Source organism: Rhincodon typus, unplaced genomic scaffold, assembly GCF_021869965.1.
Source record: "Rhincodon typus isolate 14 unplaced genomic scaffold, sRhiTyp1.1 hic_rhity00002438, whole genome shotgun sequence".
In the NCBI taxonomy this organism is placed as follows: Eukaryota; Metazoa; Chordata; class Chondrichthyes; order Orectolobiformes; family Rhincodontidae; genus Rhincodon; species Rhincodon typus.
In genome coordinates, this window is record NW_025968076.1 from 1,565 (window position 1) to 19,500 (window position 17,936).

Sequence of the window (17,936 nt, forward strand, 5' to 3'; positions counted from 1 at the left end):
TGAGGTTTAGGGTCGTTGAATACTTTTAAGGCTAAGTTAGCTGCTTGACCAACAAGAAAGTGAGGGAATGTGGAGTTGAGGCCTCAATTGGATTAGCCATGATCTCATTGAGTGGCAGAAGAGGCTTGAGAACCTCATGCTCCTTTAATTTTTGAGTTCAGTACCAATGATTGTTGCTGTGGCCAAGTATAGAGATTTGTCGCACAAACACTTTTCAGTTCAGATAATGCTGTCAATGAAATGTAACAGAGAACTGCACATGAAAAGGCTTTTGTTCTAAAACTGACTGTTGAGCAGTCTTATGCTGATTGAGGCTTGCTTCATGGATTTCTTCTGTTTACAGTGGGGAGAGATTGGATGTCTTTGTTCATGCTTTGCTCTTGGATGCTGTTGCCATAGTTTAGTTTATTGAGAGGCAGGATGTTCTGCCAATGTGTTTTGCAAAATTTGTCCCTTCAATACTGCCAAAATATTATTTTATTTTTGTTCAGTCTTGCTGAGTGCAAAATACTTGTTTTTCCCTTAACAGGAAGTCCCAGCAATTGTAAGTTATGAATTGTATAGGAAGTACTTTGAGATGTTTAAAAGATGAGCCAAGGTGCTATGTTAATGCGAATTGTTCTTTTTTGTACCTGAATGAATTCAGTTGGTCTGGTTTATCAAAGAGACAATCTGTGTCACTATATTGATCGATTGCATCACTGAGAAGGTTGCTTTCCTATGTTAAAACTGCAATATAAATGCAAGTTGCTATTATAGAATCTAAAAGCCTCATGCTTCTTTGTCTTTATAACTGTTGTTCTTAAAATAGAGCCATTATCAGCTGCAGCTGTGCCCTGGTGCTGATTGTCCAATGGTGATCCAGGTACAGGAACCTAAGGCTCGGCGAGTACAGTGTAGCCGTTGTAATGAAGTCTTCTGGTAAGTGTCTGACATAGAAATGTACCTCTGATGAACAAAGACTGATGCCCTTCTTGAAACTAAGGATTCTGGTTACCTGCTTTGTGATGTAGGTGGATGTTTAAAATCTCAATGCATGTTTTGAAGCTTAGCAGTTCCTTGTGTTCCTTTGGTACCTTGGGTGGAATTCTTGTCTGAACCAATAATGCTAAAAAAAAAATTGCTGGAGAAGTTGAGTCCTGATGAAGACTTGTGGGACTTGAAACATCAACTCTGCTTTCTTTCCATAGATGCTGCCAGACCTGCTGAGTTTCACCAGCAATTTCTGGTTCAGATCTCCATTATCCACAATTCATTGTTTTATTTTAATGCCATAAGCAATTCATTTTATAACTGGATCTTGCTATTGCAGACAATGATTGACATTTCTTTCACCTATCACTCACTACTATTTAAGGTTTTATTGTATATTTACTTCTGACTCTTGTGTGATACAGATTTTTTAAGTATTTAATTTTTAAAATAAGGGATATATGATTTACACTGAAAAATTCTCTAACCTTTTAATTGTTCTGAATAAGTTGGGTTGAGTTAGTTTTATATCTCCATGGACCTGATTATCGTTGTTTTCCCTCAGTACCTCCTGAATATCACTAAGTAGTTTAGGGAAGCTTCCTGTAAAATAGAAGGTAAAGGTTTGAAGGGGATGTTCTGTGACAGCTTTAACGGTAGAGTAGCAGATAAGTTTGAGGAAGGTGGACAAAAATGGACGGTGAGTGGGGGCTTGGCACAGCAGAGTAGAAGGCCCAGACGATGAGGGTGGCTTTAACTTTGGCAGAAGTGAGGGATAAGTTAATGGCAGAAATGAGCATTCACGTGGAGCTAAACAGTCTTAGTCATCACTAGGATATGTGTTTAAAGCTCAGCTTTTGCTCAAATCAGGGCGATTATGTGCTATCTGATTGTATTTGTATAGGCTAGATTAATAGCAAATGAATTGAGTTGATGGCAAGAGCATTTTTTATTCGTGGATCCTGATAACAATGCTTTCTGATTTTCCTAATGTTACATGCAGGAAATTCCAATTCACCTCTCACTCAGATGGTTGAAGTCAAGAAAGGAAAAGTGTTGAGCGTCGTTCATTACATTACGCTCATTGTGGTGGGATATGAAAGCCTTCAACTTTCCAAAGCACTTGGGTCACGATCCACTGAAAAGGTTCCCCTGAACATTATCCTTCAGCCTCCAAGTCAGACAGCACCCTGTACAGCACTAGTTTGATACCTCAAACGTACAGTGAGATTTGTGCTGAGTACAAGAGAGTTTTGTTGCTGTTGACACGCTACCTAAGAAATGAATTTAACTGAGCCAACAGATTGTGATTCATCCAACCATGTAGGCTGGATTTCAACGTAAGGTTTAAGATTGCAATTACACGCCCCACTCCAAAGAAAACACTCAAATTTCACTATAAACCTCTTCCATATCATTCATTCTAATAGTTTGTCTTTGACTAAACTTGAAGCTTTAGTAACAAGCTAAGTGCCTTGGAATTCTATCAGTTGAAGTTCTGTAATTTGCACTCAATTCATGCTCTTGCAGGAATGCATCTTCTGGCAGCCTTGAACTTCAATCCTAATCTCTATAGTGATCTGTAATTATTCTGTGTTGAGACTGAATTGTATTCAGCTGTGAAGCTGTTCAAGTATTTGGGTGATAATGGAAAGAGGGCGAGAAGTGAAGCCATTTCAGAATTTTAGAACAAGAAATTCTTGGGACAGTTCATACTCGAAGCTTAGATTTCTGACATGAGCCTTCATTTTCTTTTACGAATTGAATGCCATTTTACACAGTGGCTAGTGGGCTGTATTGCTCTGAGAATAAAAGAAGACTTTGCTGTGGGGTGGTCTATCTTTTCGGTGAACTCCCTGCTAACTGTACCTCGCTTTTTTGACTCACAACTTTAAACTTAAATGAATTAATTTACCTGCAGGCCAAACCACCAGACATTTCCCCCTTAAATCATGAGGATGTTAAATATGGTTTCTGGATAGACTGACGTTTCATAAACCTTGTTAGGGTTTTTGGGGGTGGGTCAGTGATAATCCTGGTGTAATCTTGGAGAAAGAAGAGTCCTAATAGTGTATCTTCAGGAGAGCAATTTGGTCTCCTGTTTAAAAGGAATAGTGATATTTTATTAAAGGTAGGCAGTGGTGCAGCCTGGAATGGTGGCCTCTGTCAGTGAATGCAAAGCTTTCTTTACATATCAATGTTCAGGTGGCATCTTTCTATACGTGATTAACAGTTATTTGTGATTGTGTTTAAATGCCATCGTAAGTACCAGTCAACAGTGGCAACATTTTTTAAAAAAAAGACGTTTGAGTTGGCAGAGAAGCAATGACACTTGAGTGATTCCGCTGACCTTGCACTGAGGTGAGATCGCTGATCTGTTTATGCAGTGGTACGGATTACTGAGTTGACTGGTATAAGGGAAGTTTCTTTTTAAAAAAAAAATACTACCCTTTGAAATAACCTATGTATTGTAGCAGCTGAAATGAGAGTCTGTTTCTGAATTGGTGTTTGTTATATCCAAATACCTTCACGTTCACCAATCATTTATGTATGCACAAAATAAGAAATTTTGGGCTAGTTGGTGCAGTCAGCCAATTGCTTTCAACGCTGGAAGTTGTATTCACCTCCAGCTTGTGTGGACACAATGCATCTTACTGGCTCTGAGAGGCTTAATGTGAAATGAGAGTGTATGTGATCCAACTATTGAATGTTGGTGTTTATGTTCCATGGAAGCACTCAGCGAGAATATGACTTATCTTACTCAATATGTCTTTTCATTCTTCCCCTTTATTTTACATATCTGGTTTGCTGTCACATGCATCTGTGCTATTTGCCTCAACCACTTTGTGTGATAGTAAGTTCCATGTTCTAAGCACTCGGTGGCTTGAAAATGTTTCTTCTGAATCTTGTGTTGGATTTATAATCATATATCTATGACTCCTCGGTTTAGACTGTACTGCAAGTGGAAATTTGCATGTATGATCTATCATTGGTTATGAATCACTAGCACAAAGCTACTCTTTATTTGTCATTATTTTCACTCTGGATTGAAGTTAATTAGAAATCATCCACTTATTCTGATGTTGGATATAGTTAATGCAGGAGAATTGTAATGGGAGCATTTGAGGCAGGTAATATAAATCTATTTAAGGGGCAACTATTTAAGCATGAGGAACATGTTATTTCGGAGTGGGAATAGGCCCCATGGGCCCCTTGAGCCTGCTGTGCTATTCAATAAGATCAAGGCTAATCTGAGTACTCCACATTTCTGTCAACCGGGATAACCTGTCTCCCTCACAGCAGAATCTATCCAGCTCTGCCTTAAAAATACTCAATGACTGTCTTCCTCAAAATGGAATGGAATTTCAAAGACTCATGACCGTCTGAGAGAAAATGCTTTTCCTCATCTCTGCCTTAAGTAGGCCCTCTTATTTTTAAGCAGTGACTCCTGATTCTAGATTCTCCCATAGGAGGAAGCAGCCGTTCCATATTCATCGTGTCAGGATCCCTCAGGATGTTGTTTCAATCTAGTTACTTAACTCTTCTTAATCCTTGTAAATACAAACCTAGCCTGTCCAACTTTTCCTCATAAGATAGTCTGCCTATTCATCTCTTAAACCTTTTCTGAGTAGCTTGCAACATGTTTGCATCCTTCTTTTAAAAAAGAGGCCAGTACTGTATATAGTGCTCCAGCTGTAGTTTCACCAATACCCTAATATAAATGAAGTGTAACCTTCTGACTGTTGTGTTCAGTTCTCCCCTGAAACTATAACATTCTATTAGCTTTCTTAATTACTTGTTTACCTGTATGGCAACCTTTTGAGATTCATGCACTGGGGCATACAGATCCCTCTGCATCTCCAGACTCCGCATTCTCTCACCATTAATATTACATATTTGCTTTTATTCATTTTCTCACATTATATTCATCTTTTGTCCACTCACTCAATCTAAGTGTTTTTGATGCCTCCTTAATTTCATTTTCACAAATCAATCCTACCTATCTTGGTGTTATCAGCAAATTTGGCAACTATACCTTTCACTTTTTCGGTCAAGTTGTTTATATAAATTAATAGAAGTTGAGGTCCCAGTGACATACATAATCTTGCCAACCAGAAAATGTCTCATTTACACCTCTCTGCTCTCAGATAACCAATCTTCTGTCTACATCTTTCCATAATAACCTTTGAGGAATTTTATCAAATGTCTTCTGAAAATCCAAGTACAATACACCCACTGATACCCCCCTCATCCATAGTACCTGTTATTTCTTCAAAAACATCAATTAAGTTGATTAAACACAAAAATCACACTGACTTTGTCTGATTACCTTGAATGTCTCTAAACAGCCCTGTTATAATGCTGGAATAACGTGGTAGTTTTCTTCAAGGCAGAGTGGTAGGAAGCAGCTCCTGTGAGCCGTAACATTTGTCTGGGTTGAGAGCTTCTTTCTGAATTTTAAACATTAAGCAATATCTGCATTTTCTTTACAGGAGATAAGTTAGTTGGATTAATGGAAATGAAACAGTATTCTTTTTGATGTGGAGCGATTCTATGTGCTGAAATGCAAAGCAAAATGTTTTTTTCGTCAGCTGAAATAGGTTACATTTGCATAAAAATCTTGAATACATGATCATTACATGAGAGTCTAGCTTGGACAGTTGAAACAATTTGCATTGTAATAGTGGCTTGTTCCATTGCGTTTTAAATCTGTGTACAGTGAGTTGCGATTCTTGTAGGTATATTTGTTGCTGTCTTGCACATTAGAGTTTTGTACGTAAGAATGAAAGTTGAAAGAATGATGCTGAGCAAATGACTGAGTCCTCGTTTGACTACTGCAGTAGGATCCTTGTTTTCACTGAATCATCAGAACAACCATATGGCTCAACACTGCATTGGAGTCTCAACATGACTTGTGTGTTTTATTTCTGGATTGGATTTTGCAGTATAGCTCCTGAAAAAGATACTATTAAAAACGTCTCCATGCACTGGCTATCTAAATTAATCTGGAATCAATGTAATTGCTTGAATCCTAACCAGCATGTCTTCTCTCACAGTTTCAAGTGTCGACAGATGTACCACGCTCCTACTGACTGTACCACTATTAAAAAATGGCTCACCAAATGTGCTGATGACTCTGAGACGGCAAATTACATCAGTGCGCATACGAAAGATGTAAGGAGGTATCATTATAGTACACTTGTGTATTGACTGTGGTACTGGTTTAATAATTCTTTTGTTCAGACCCTGTTTCATATAGTGCATAGGGGTATAGTGCAGCAGTTGGACACAATTAAGTGGTTTGCAAGGCCAAAGAGCAGGGAAGAGTTTTGTGATTTTGAGAGATCAGTCACTCCAGATGCTTCACTGTCACTTTTGCAGATACCAGCTTTTTAACCAGTACCAGAGTAAGTATGAAATTGTATTCAGTTAGTCAGCAAATTTGGGGGTTCAAACAAAAGCAATTAGTTGGTTTTAAAACTGACCTCGTACACTGTCCTTGAGTGGAAGGGACGTGTCATACTTCCCAGTCTGTCATGAGTAATTCTACAGCAATATATTTGAGACTTTAATGCCCTTTTGAGGGGCCTACTGAATTGTGACTCTATTGTGAAACAGTTTTGAAAAAGTACAAAAAACACACAGTACCGGAGAAATGCTGTTGTTGATAGGGCCCTCAGCTATGTCTGACCCATCTCCTGCATTTCTGACTTCACCCCTTGCCCTCCCTCTCAGAATAATTGTTGAGGTTCCCCATGTGCTCACTTTCCACTCCACTAGTGTTCACCTTTAAAAAATCATCCTTTTCACCACCTCCAGCAGGAAGCCACCACCAAAACGCATCTTTCTCTCCCCTCCACTGTCAGCGTTCCACAGGAATTGCTGCCTCTGTGGCACCCTGGTCCACTCCTTCCTTATTCCGGTAATCCCTGTCTAACAGTGTGGCTTTATTTCTCTTCCTCCACCACCACCACCACCATGACCAGTAGTTTTGAGGTAAGTGTTAATTCCTGTTTTAGTGCCTTATTCGTGGAAGTGGGGACGTTTTTGCATTTGTAGAAGTAAATCCCCCTCTGTCGATGATACTGTACTTTTGGTAATTCAGACTATCAACAAACTTCGACCACAGTTCCTCTTATGTAAATTGAACTGCTCTGTGAATTTCACCTTCTTTAGTTGAGCTTCTTTTTTAGAACTTTCATTCATGGGATGAGGACATCGCTGGCTAGACCAGCATTTATTACCCAACCCAGAGGACAGTTCAGAATCAACCACATTGACTGTGGGTCTGGAGTCACATGTAGACCAAATCGATAGGGATGACAGTTTCCTTCCTTTGAAGGACATAAGTGAACTAGTTAGATTTTTCCAGGCATGGTCATCATTTGACTCCTAATTCTAGATTTTTATGGAATTCAAATTCCACCATCTGTTGTGGCAGAATTCGAATCTGGGTTCCTGGAACATTTCCTGGGTCTCTGATTAACAGTCCAGCAGTAATACCACTAGGCCGTCGCCTCACCTTCTAATCTCTGGCAACAGTTTCACGCTTTCCTTACTAAAATGTTGACTGGAATACATCAGGTACCTCACATAAACTAAATGGATTACTAAATTGTTGTTAATCTATTGTGGCACACTTTAGCTGCAGGATGTGCCACAACCACTCACCAAGGTCACTTCGCAGCCTCTCCTGACGACTTTACCTGTATCCCAAGAAGGATCAGAGAGGGGCTGTTGTGGGAGCATAATTTCCTCTAAATTCTCTTGTCAAGTTTTGATCATCGTTTTCGTGTTCCTTCAGCATCATAGCGTAAAAGTGCTACAGTTCTGTTTTCATTGCTCATCATGGAAAAATGGTTCAAAAATGCAGGCCACTGCCATCGCCAGGAACTACACCATATGATTACATGGCTGGAGGACTGATTGAGAGGCATAAATTCAAATCCCATCGTGGTAGCTTGGGAAAATTAAAATTGGTTCATTAAACAAATCTGAATTAAAACATTAATACTTGTAATGATGACAGTACAACAACTGATTGTCGTTTATAGCTGTCATTGCAGTCATACAAATGTGATGTTCTGTAAGTAAACATTTATGCGGATGAGCAATCAGAACACCATTATGCATAGGTCAGTGTTCTTTGACGCTCCTTTTTATTTGTACGGTGTTGGATTTCATTTAGATAATGAATCTAATGATGATGCACGTAATAGTGTCTTCAGTATAGGAATAAAAGTCTCAAATTGCCAACTTCTCCCCAATAAAAGACCATTAAAGGCACTCTTTGCACAGTTTGCAATTACAGCACTTCAATCTAGATTTTTGCTATTTTGAGTTAACGCTGTACCATTCTTGTAGTTTTAATTGCACATTCGTAAAACAAAGATCACACCTTTCATGATGCACACTGCATTCCCAAGTCATCTCACTTTTCCAGTTACGGTTTTAATGGGCTTGACTCAGCAATTAGCCCTTCCATTTCAAGTTTGATGATTGCAGATTTAGGTATTTTCCAGAACCTGTTCACATAAACTGGGCAGATATTTCATTTTAGTACTCAGGAAATTATTTATCAGAGGTGTCTTTCTGCAAATGAGGTCTTAATGTGGTGGTTTTAAAAGAATTCATAGCACTGTTTGGTCAGGCAATTTTTGTGCCTTAACAATCATTAATTGTTCAGTATGTACGGTAGGGCATTAAATGTGCGTAGGGCTTATCAGTGCACTTTCACTGTTAACCACTAGTAGGTTCAGGAGCAATATGATTTGGTGAACTTCTGAATGTCTGCTGCTTCTGAGTTAACAAGTTGCTTAACAAACATTACCAAAACTGATTTAACTGATGATTTAGCCTGCTTGAGTTTGTGGAATATTGCTGCTGTTATCCTTCAAAGACTGGCGATACTTCTGCAGAAGTAATTAATTAGCTGTGAACTGCTTTGGGATTCTCTGAGGATCGAAAAGACAGTGTAAGCACAAGGTCTTTGATACTAATTGTTTTGGAGTTTTCTTAGGGCTACATATTTTTATTTTATTTTGCCATTTACCATTCTCCTCCGAGAGAAGGCTAAGACTAAATTCGATATAGGTTTACAGAATCATGAGCAGGCTGGATATGGTAGATAAGGAGAAACTGATCCTGCTTGTCAAAGGAACAAGAATGAAGGGCTTACATTTAAAGTAATGTGCAAGAGAAGCAAGGGTGATGTGAGGGGATTTAAAAGCTTGTCTACGGTGAGTAGTTAGGTTATGGAATGGGCTGGAAATGTAGTGGAGGTAGTTTCTGTTGAGGCATTCAGGATGATGATTATTTGCTTCGAAAAGGTGTGCAAGGGTATGGGTAAAAAGGAGATTGGCGCTAGGCAATGATACTTATTTGAACAGCTGATGCAGGCATGATGGGCCAAATGGCCACCACCTGTGCCAGACTAATTCTATAATTAGTATGTACAAATATTCCAGTCAAGACCATAACTTACATTTACTGTACAAGCAAAAGGAAGGCTTGCATTTGAACAGTGATACAGATTTGTATGCTGACTTTCATCTGAGGATGAACCAGAATGCTTTGCAACCAGTGAAGTACTTTAGAAGTGTAGGCATGGTTGTAACGTAGAAAACATAGTTTCAAGCTAGGATATTTTCCCCTCTCCATGTTCAACAGAACATTTTTTTAAAGAACCTTTCTTTTAGTGTCCAGAACAAAAGTTTCCATAAAATGTGAAGTGCTTGCCATTTCTTCTATTCACCCTTTTTTTTCCCTCCCCTTCCTGTGGAGATTTACACAGCACCATACCAAGTTTCCTTTAGTGAGCAGCATTAAAGAAAAACTTGAATTTTTACAGCACTTTTCATAACCTTAGGGCAATCCAAAACGCTTTGCTGCTATAATCATTTATTACTGGAAACATGACAACTTGCACACAGCAAGCTCCCACAAACAACAGTGCAGTAGTGACCCATTGTCTGTTTCAATTATCTTGATTGAAGGATAAATATTGGCTGGCATGTCAGAATGAACTCCCTGGCCCTTCTTCAAAATGTCTGTCCTAAGAGGTGCACTGCCGGGATAAAATCCAGGATAGGAGAAAAAATTGTTGGGAAAAATATTTATAACACCAGTCCCTTGTGAAATTCATTGCATACTATTTCCACTGGAAATCCATGAATAGCTTTTTCGTACATGTCAAGCTGCACTATATTTAGCTGTCAGCTTGCCCACAGCAGATTAGCTACTGATGCAATACAACAGATGTTAATGATGTATCTGAAATAAAACGTGTGGGTCAGTAGTGACTAGTAGCTAATGTTAATGACATCCATTGCACTGCTCAAACAGGTCAGTCCATCAAGAGTTGTTCCCTGAACTAGGCATTGACAGGTCAAGTTGAAATTATTAGAATCTTCAACAAATAGAAAACTAAATTGTAAGAATTGTGTACTTTCTCACTGTTATAAGTGCTGCTAAAGATAAAGCTGTTTGGTATGTTAACCTATTTTCTGTTGAGTTTATGTCAGTTGTATTTTTTTCAATCTTGCAGTGTCCGAAGTGCAATATTTGCATTGAGAAAAATGGAGGGTGCAATCACATGGTGAGAGAACGATACATAATTCATTTTATTTTCATAGATATTCCACTGTTCTGTAGACCTGTTTTAATATTGATCAAATGTTTCTAATTCTGTTTCAGCAATGCTCAAAATGCAAGCACGGTGAGTAGAAAACTTGAACATTATGTTGAAAGTTGTATTTCTCACACTCTGCTGTGAGAATGTATATCTGAAACTACATGCCCACACTCACTGATTTCTCATGGTTGACGGGCATGGGCTGAGAGGGTGCAATTAGAATCATAGAATCTCTACTGTGTGGAAAGTAGCCATTTGACTCATTGAGGCAGCGCTGACCTACCAAAGAGCATCCCACCCAGACCTAGACCCTCACCCTATCCCTGATTTTTTACCATGGCTAATCCACTTATCTGCACATCCTTGGGCTGTGGGAGGAAACTTGAGCACCCAGCAGGAACCCACACAGACATGGGGAAAATATGCAAAATTCATAGTCATCTCAGGCTGGAATCAAACTGAGGTCCCTCGCACAATGAGGCGGCAAAGCTAGCCATTGAGCTGAGCTGCCCAAGACACTGAGGGGATTGAACTCACAACAGTTATTAATGCTATGATCTAAGCATTTGAGGTAATTAGGCACCAGTTCCTCAAGTGATTTGGTAGTGCAGAAGCAGGAACTTTTCCCTTTAGTGTCTTCACATTTCACGAAGGAAGAAGGCATTTTTTGGTGGTCTGATACCCTAGAGCATTACTGTGGGAATGGAAATGTATGAAAATGACCACTTTTAAATAAGACATTTTCATATCTGGTAGAACGTAAGATTGTGTGGTATTATTTGAAAAGGAGGTAAGATATTATTGATACTTTTTTTGCATTTAATATTGATACAGTCTACAACATCTGTGCTTCCTTCATTTAATTTGTGTTTCCTACTTGATCACACTAGGGGAAGGTTGCAGCATAGTGTTAATGTCACTGAGCTAATAATCCAGAAACCCAGGCTCTGCTGGTATGGATTTTGATCACAAATGTTGAAATTTACTTTTGTTTAATACATCTAGAATTAAAAGCTAATCTAATGGTTCTTTAGGGCCACAGAATCATAACTTGCAGACCATGTCCCAGATACCATCATTCTCCTCCTGAAGCCCTCAGTGTCACAAATGCTAGTCTTCAGCCAGTTTAGATCATCCCACATGATATCAAGAAGCATCTAAAGGCCCCGAATACTGCAAGTATTTTAGGGGTTGGCAAAGTCCTGCATTAATATTGAAAACTTTTGCTCCAGAACTAGCCCCAGTCTTAGCCAAGTTATTCCAATACAACTGCAATACTGACATTGGAAACATTGCCTAGCTATGTTCTGTCTGCAAAAAAGAGGGCAAATCTAATTGGGCCAATTACTGCCCTGTTCCTCTTGGTCTAGCCTTGATCATCTGAAAGATGATGGAAGGAGTTGTTGATGGAACTAGGAAAACAGCATTTGCTTAGCACAAACGTGTTCATTGTTGCTCAGTTTAGTTTTTGCTAGGGCCACTCAACCCCTGACTTTATTCCAGCCCTGGTCCAAACATGGACAAAAGATCTGAACTTGAGAGGTGATGTGAAAATCGCTGCTCAAGTCTGAATTTGACCATGTATGCCATCACGAACTCCTAGCAAAGCAGGAGTTAATGGAAATCTTTGGGATAACTGTGTCCAGTTCAGGATCATACCTGGTACAAAGGAGGATAGTTGTGATTGTTGGCGTGCAATCATCTCAGTCCTGGGACATTGCTTCAGGAGTTCCTCAGAGTTGTTATTTAGAGTTACTAATAACCTTCCATCATGAGGTAAAGGAGTGGGGACTTTCATGAAGTTGCACAATGTTTGTTACAACTTATGGCAACTTGGATACTGAAGCACTCTGTTTCCAAATGCAACAAGACATGGGTTGGGCTGATAACTGGCAAGTCACATTCATGTCTTGAAAGTGCTAGTCAATGATCATCTCAAAGAAGAGAAAACTTAACTTAATTATCTCTTCACGATGCTCCGTGACATTACCATTGCAAAATCTCCTGCTGTCACCATCCTGAGAGTTTACAATTGACCAGAAACTGAACTTTACCAGCAATCTAAATACTGTGGTTAGAAGAGCAGGTCAGATGAAATCTGCATGTTACTGCTGTACACGCTTATAATAGAGGCTGATAATGTAAGCTTGTAGTTTTTCCCTGTTGCAGCGATGGTATGTTGGTTGTTTCCATTTTAAACATAGGAGTTTAGACTGGTTAAAATTGGTATACAGAGTGGGCAAAGGTTGACCGTGTGTAGTGTTTGTACAAACTAAGACTTTTTCACAGTGCAGAAGTTGTGGTGTTCCCACTACTACTACAATGGTTAATGCTAATAGATTGAACTTAGGACTTAATATTTTGAATGTTCCTCAGTAGACAAGGCATTTAGCAGTTGAACCAGGTTGTGTTTTTTAGCTATTCTTTGGAATTGAAGCATTGAATTTCATGTAATAATTCATGTAACAGGAAGGACAGGAAAATGAAGTGGCCAGCCTTAAACATGTTAGGTATTATTAAGTTCGAAAATAATACTAGGAATAGGCCATTCAATCCTTCAATCCTTTGCCTGTTCTGCCATTCAATATGCTAATGGCTGATCAGTACCCCTTTCCTGCTTTCTGTCTGTATCCTTTGATCCCTTTACCCCTAAGAATGATACCTAACTCCTCTCAAACATTGTGTTTGGGCATCAACTGTTCTCTGTGGCACAGAATTCCACAGGCTAACTACCCTCTGTGTGAAGAAATTTCTCCAGAAGATAATTTTTACCAAGCTAAACTCTCATAAGATTTTCAATTTCTGTTCAGATTTTTGCTGGATGTGCCTGGGAGATTGGAAGACCCATGGAAGCGAGTACTATGAGTGCAGTCGGTACAAGGAGAATCCTGACATTGTGAACCAGAGCCAGCAGGCACAGGCCAGAGAAGCTTTGAAAAAGTACTTATTCTACTTTGAAAGGGTAAGAATTATATTTCCTGGGTGGATGTTAGAAACAGTAACTTTTCTTTCCACCATCTATCCTGAAATTTCCACCTGTTGGTAATTATGGTCCTAAGGGTGCCTGCAGCCTCCACTGATTATTGATCACATTCAGTTTACATAGACTGTCAGCTGTTTAACGAGACCAACTTGAGTCCACACCTGACCCTTTCTTTTATGCATTCATTTTTTGCATTCTCACTCTGCTTCCTTTCCCATTTTAAAGCATTGGACTCATCATTTAAAACTCAGTGCTGAGTACAGACCTCCTTCAGTGGCCCCTTGGAAGAAAGAAATAGAAATCGAATGAATCCCTTGTCATGGAATTTCTCTTTAGCCATGATGTTGGGATTTTGGAATGCGTATATGAGCTTTACCTTCCCTTTTTCTGTCTCATTTATTCTTTTTAGTGGGAAAATCACAATAAAAGCCTGCAGCTAGAAGCACAGACGTACCAGAGGATTCAAGAGAAAATCCAAGAACGAGTTATGAACAATCTGGGGACTTGGATCGATTGGCAGTATTTACAAAATGCTGCCAAGCTCCTTGCCAAGGTATTTTTTGCTCACTGAGTTTATCGTCTATGTCCGCAGGCTGATAAAGCTGGTGCATAGACTAGTTCTGAGAGACACCCAAGTTCCTTGGAAAGTACAAATTAAGCTGAGTTAACAAGGTTCTGCAGTGGCTTCAATGCATTGTTTTTGCTCCCCACAATTTCAGTCATAAACCGTTTCCAATTGGGATCACTCATAAAAATAGGAATAGGGAAGAACCTTGATTAAAGCTTCTCTAATTGTGTGACCTCCTCCAGCTGCTACTGGACAATCCTCCGAAATGTCTGCACCCCTCCAATTTTACCCTCTTGTGCATCTGATTTTCATCATTCTTCCATTGGGAGTGGTATCCTCCTCTAGTTCGACCTGAAGCTGTGAAATTCTCTCTTTTCTGCCTTCTCCTACAAGGTTTATTGACCTATATCTTTGACCTGATTTTGTTTCTGTTTTCGTATCCGCTTCTGTGGCTAATCAAATTTTGTTTGACAGTGCTTGTGATGTGCCTTGGAAGTACTTATGTTCAGAGTGGTGTGTGTGAAAGTAGTTGTGCTCCTTTAAATCATGGTCATGTGATTGATTAGACACAATGGGATTATCCCAGATTTGTTACCTGTATGCTGAACTAGTTTTACTCAAAAATCTTATTTGATTATCTTGTCACTCTGTTCAAATGTTTCTACATGCATGCATCTGGTGACCACAAAACTAATAGTGTGTGTTGCATAATTAGTTTGCGACCTTAAATGAATGTACCTGAGGAAATCCTATCCCCATGCTTGACTGGGTTGCTGCTCAGATTTAAGGTATGAACAAAGACGCTTCTAGTTACAGTCTAGTCTTGGTGTGCTGGGAATTGATCACTAAAATCAAATAAGTTGACGACAGGCTATTTTACTCATCTTTCTGTGAAGCATACTCTGTTTTACCAGTGTGTAGAGCATTACTTAAACATCTTTGGTTCATTCATGGGTTTTGGACATTGCTGGCTAGATCACTATATTGTGTAACACACAAATATTTAATTCTATTTATATGGTAAAGCATAGCAATAACTGCCTTTTAGATGGCTGCAAAAGTATTTGGATTAGTCAAACTGATTTTCTGCCTGTTCATTATCATGAAATTAAGTCAGTGAGTGGTGCTTTTCTTAATGTATACCTACTTTGGGGATTTCTAAGTACTTCTGATAGTGTTCAAGAGGCTTAAGAGAACTTAGTAGATATATTCCAAGGGTTTTTTTTCCAAATATATCATTACTTGTTGCTGTAATTAATTGATTGATGCTTTTTGTTGGGCAGAAATGATAATCTACTGTCCCCTGCTTTAGGGGAAAAAGGGCTTAGGGTCATAACTGACTATAGTACCAGCATTATTAAATAACTTGCTGCTGTATTCAGTCTTGAGTGACTGACTCCAAGGTTGGAGATGCAGTAGTTTGCATGGGTCAGAAACAAAAAACGTTGGAACACGTTTGCAGGGCCCCAGTTCATAAGTTAAATGTGTTGCAGAATTTGGAAGGTGAGTCATTTTTAAAACACTGATTGGTACACTAAACCATTCAAAAGAAATGCAGCCAATGTAATGCCATTCTCATCAGAGGTGAAAGAAAGCAAGGGAGACATTGTATGCTATCTGTTTTGGGAAGCCTGACATATTTGCGGTTGGCTTGTCAGCTTTAACGGTTGAATTGCTCAGTGACTTGGCAGTTTTGACTTTATATTCTTTGGCTGATGGTCTACAGTTGGTCATCTTATTTTTAATGAGTACATCTGGAGAGTTCCAACTGAATACAATCTCACCTGCCCATTCACTGAAAACGCAGCATCCCACTAGTGATGAGAATGAAATATGACCAGTTAGATGTCTTCTGAGACATGTGTTATAACAAATTAATGACATTTTTCTCAATCAGTTGGTAAGTAGTTTTTGTGCACTGGTCTACTGTTCTCTGTGGATTGGAGAGAATTCTGGTTTACAAAGAGAACAAAGAACAAAGAAAATTACAGCACAGGAACAGGCCCTTCGGCCCTCCAAGCCTGCGGCAATCCAGATCCTCTATCTAAACCTGTCGCCTATTTTCCAAGGATCTGTATCCCTCTGCTCCCTGCCCATTCATGTATCTGTCTAGATACATCTTAAATGACGCTATCGTGCCCGCCTCTACCACCTCTGCTGGCAACGCGTTCCGGGCACCCACCACCCTCTGCGTAAAGAACTTTCCACGCATATCTCCCTTAAACTTTTCCCCTCTCACCTTGAAATCGTGACCCCTAGTAATTGAGTTCCCCACTCTGGGGAAAAAGCTTCTTGCTATCCACCCTGTCTATACCTCTCATGATTTTGTAGACCTCAATCAGGTCCCCCCTCAACCTCCGTCTTTCTAATGTAAATAATCCTAATCTACTCAACCTCTCTTCAGAGCTAGCACCCTCCATACCAGGCAACATCCTGGTGAACCTCTTCTGCACCCTCTCCAAAGCATCCACATCCTTTTGGTAATGTGGCACCCAGAACTGTACGCAGTATTCCAAATGTGGTCGAACCAAAGTCCTATGCAACTGCAACATGACCTGCCAACTCTTGTACTCAATACTCCGTCCGATAAATGAAAGCATGCCGTATGCCTTCTTGACCACTCTATCGACCTGCATTGCCACCTTCAGGGTACAATGGACCTGAACACCCAGATCGCTCTGTGCATCAATTTTCCTCATGGCTTTTCCATTTACCATATAGTTCATTCTTGAATTGGAGCTTCCAAAATGCATCACCTCGCATTTGCCTGGATTGAACTTCATCTACCATTTCTCCGTCCAACTGTCCAATCTGTCTATATTCTGCTGCATTCTCTGACAGTCCCCTTCATTATCTGCTACTCCACCAATCTTAATGTCATCTGCAAACTTGCTAATCAGACCATCTATACCTTCCTCCAGATCATTTATGTAAATCACAAACAACAGTGGTCCCAACACGGATCCCTGTGGAACACCACTGGTCACACTTCTCCATTTTGAGAAACTCCCTTCCACTACAACTCTCTGTCTCCTGTTGCCCAGCCAGTTCTCTATCAATCTAGCCAGTACACCCTGGACCCCATGAGACTTCACTTTCTACATCAGCCTACCATGGGGAACCTTATCAAATGCCTTACTGAAGTCCATGTATATGACATCTACAGCCCTTCCCTCATCTATCAACTTTGTCACTTCCTCAAAGAATTCTATCAAGTTGGTAAGACATGACCTTCCCTGCACAAAACCATGCTGCCTATCACTAATAAGCCCATTTTCTTCCAAATGTAAATAGATCCTACCCCTCAGTATCTTCCCCAGCAGCTTCCCCACCACTGACGTCGGGCTCACCAGTCTATAATTACCTGGAGTATCCTTGCTACCCTTCTTAAAGAAGGGGACAACCTTAGCAATTCTCCAGTCCTCTGGGACCTCACCCGTGCTCAAGGATGCTGCAAAGATATCTGTTAAGGCCCCAGCTATTTCCTCTCTCACTTCCCTCAGCAATCTGGGATAGATCCCATCTGGACCTGGGGACTTGTCCACCCTAATGCCTTTTACAAAGCCTTATATCACATAACAAGTCAATTCCTCCTCCTCCTTTGTTTAGGATGTATGGACTTGGTGTTCTTTTATTGCTGCGGGTCTGATTGCTGTTGGTGTGCAGCTAGATGTCAGTTACAAGCTAATGCTTAGGCCAATCTGGAGGCTCAAGTCAGTGTATGATTGTTTAAGAGACAACAAGGTGCAGGGCTGGATGAACACAGCAGGCCAAGCAGC

The 17,936-nt window shown here is 39.9% G+C and overlaps 1 protein-coding gene across 1 annotated transcript in view; it reads left to right on the forward strand.

Annotated features, from left to right (window-relative positions):
* Nucleotides 1–811: 811 nt before the first annotated feature.
* Nucleotides 812–17,936, forward strand: part of LOC109927415 (ariadne homolog 2 (Drosophila)) — a gene marked incomplete at both ends in the record, with an annotated part of 21,335 nt that continues 4,210 nt past the window's right edge. The window contains 6 exons of the mRNA XM_048593178.1: nt 812–921; nt 6,030–6,147; nt 10,520–10,570; nt 10,669–10,690; nt 13,417–13,568; nt 13,999–14,142. Coding sequence (XP_048449135.1) covers nt 812–921; nt 6,030–6,147; nt 10,520–10,570; nt 10,669–10,690; nt 13,417–13,568; nt 13,999–14,142 — 597 coding nt within the window. The remainder of the gene's footprint in view (nt 922–6,029; nt 6,148–10,519; nt 10,571–10,668; nt 10,691–13,416; nt 13,569–13,998; nt 14,143–17,936) is intronic.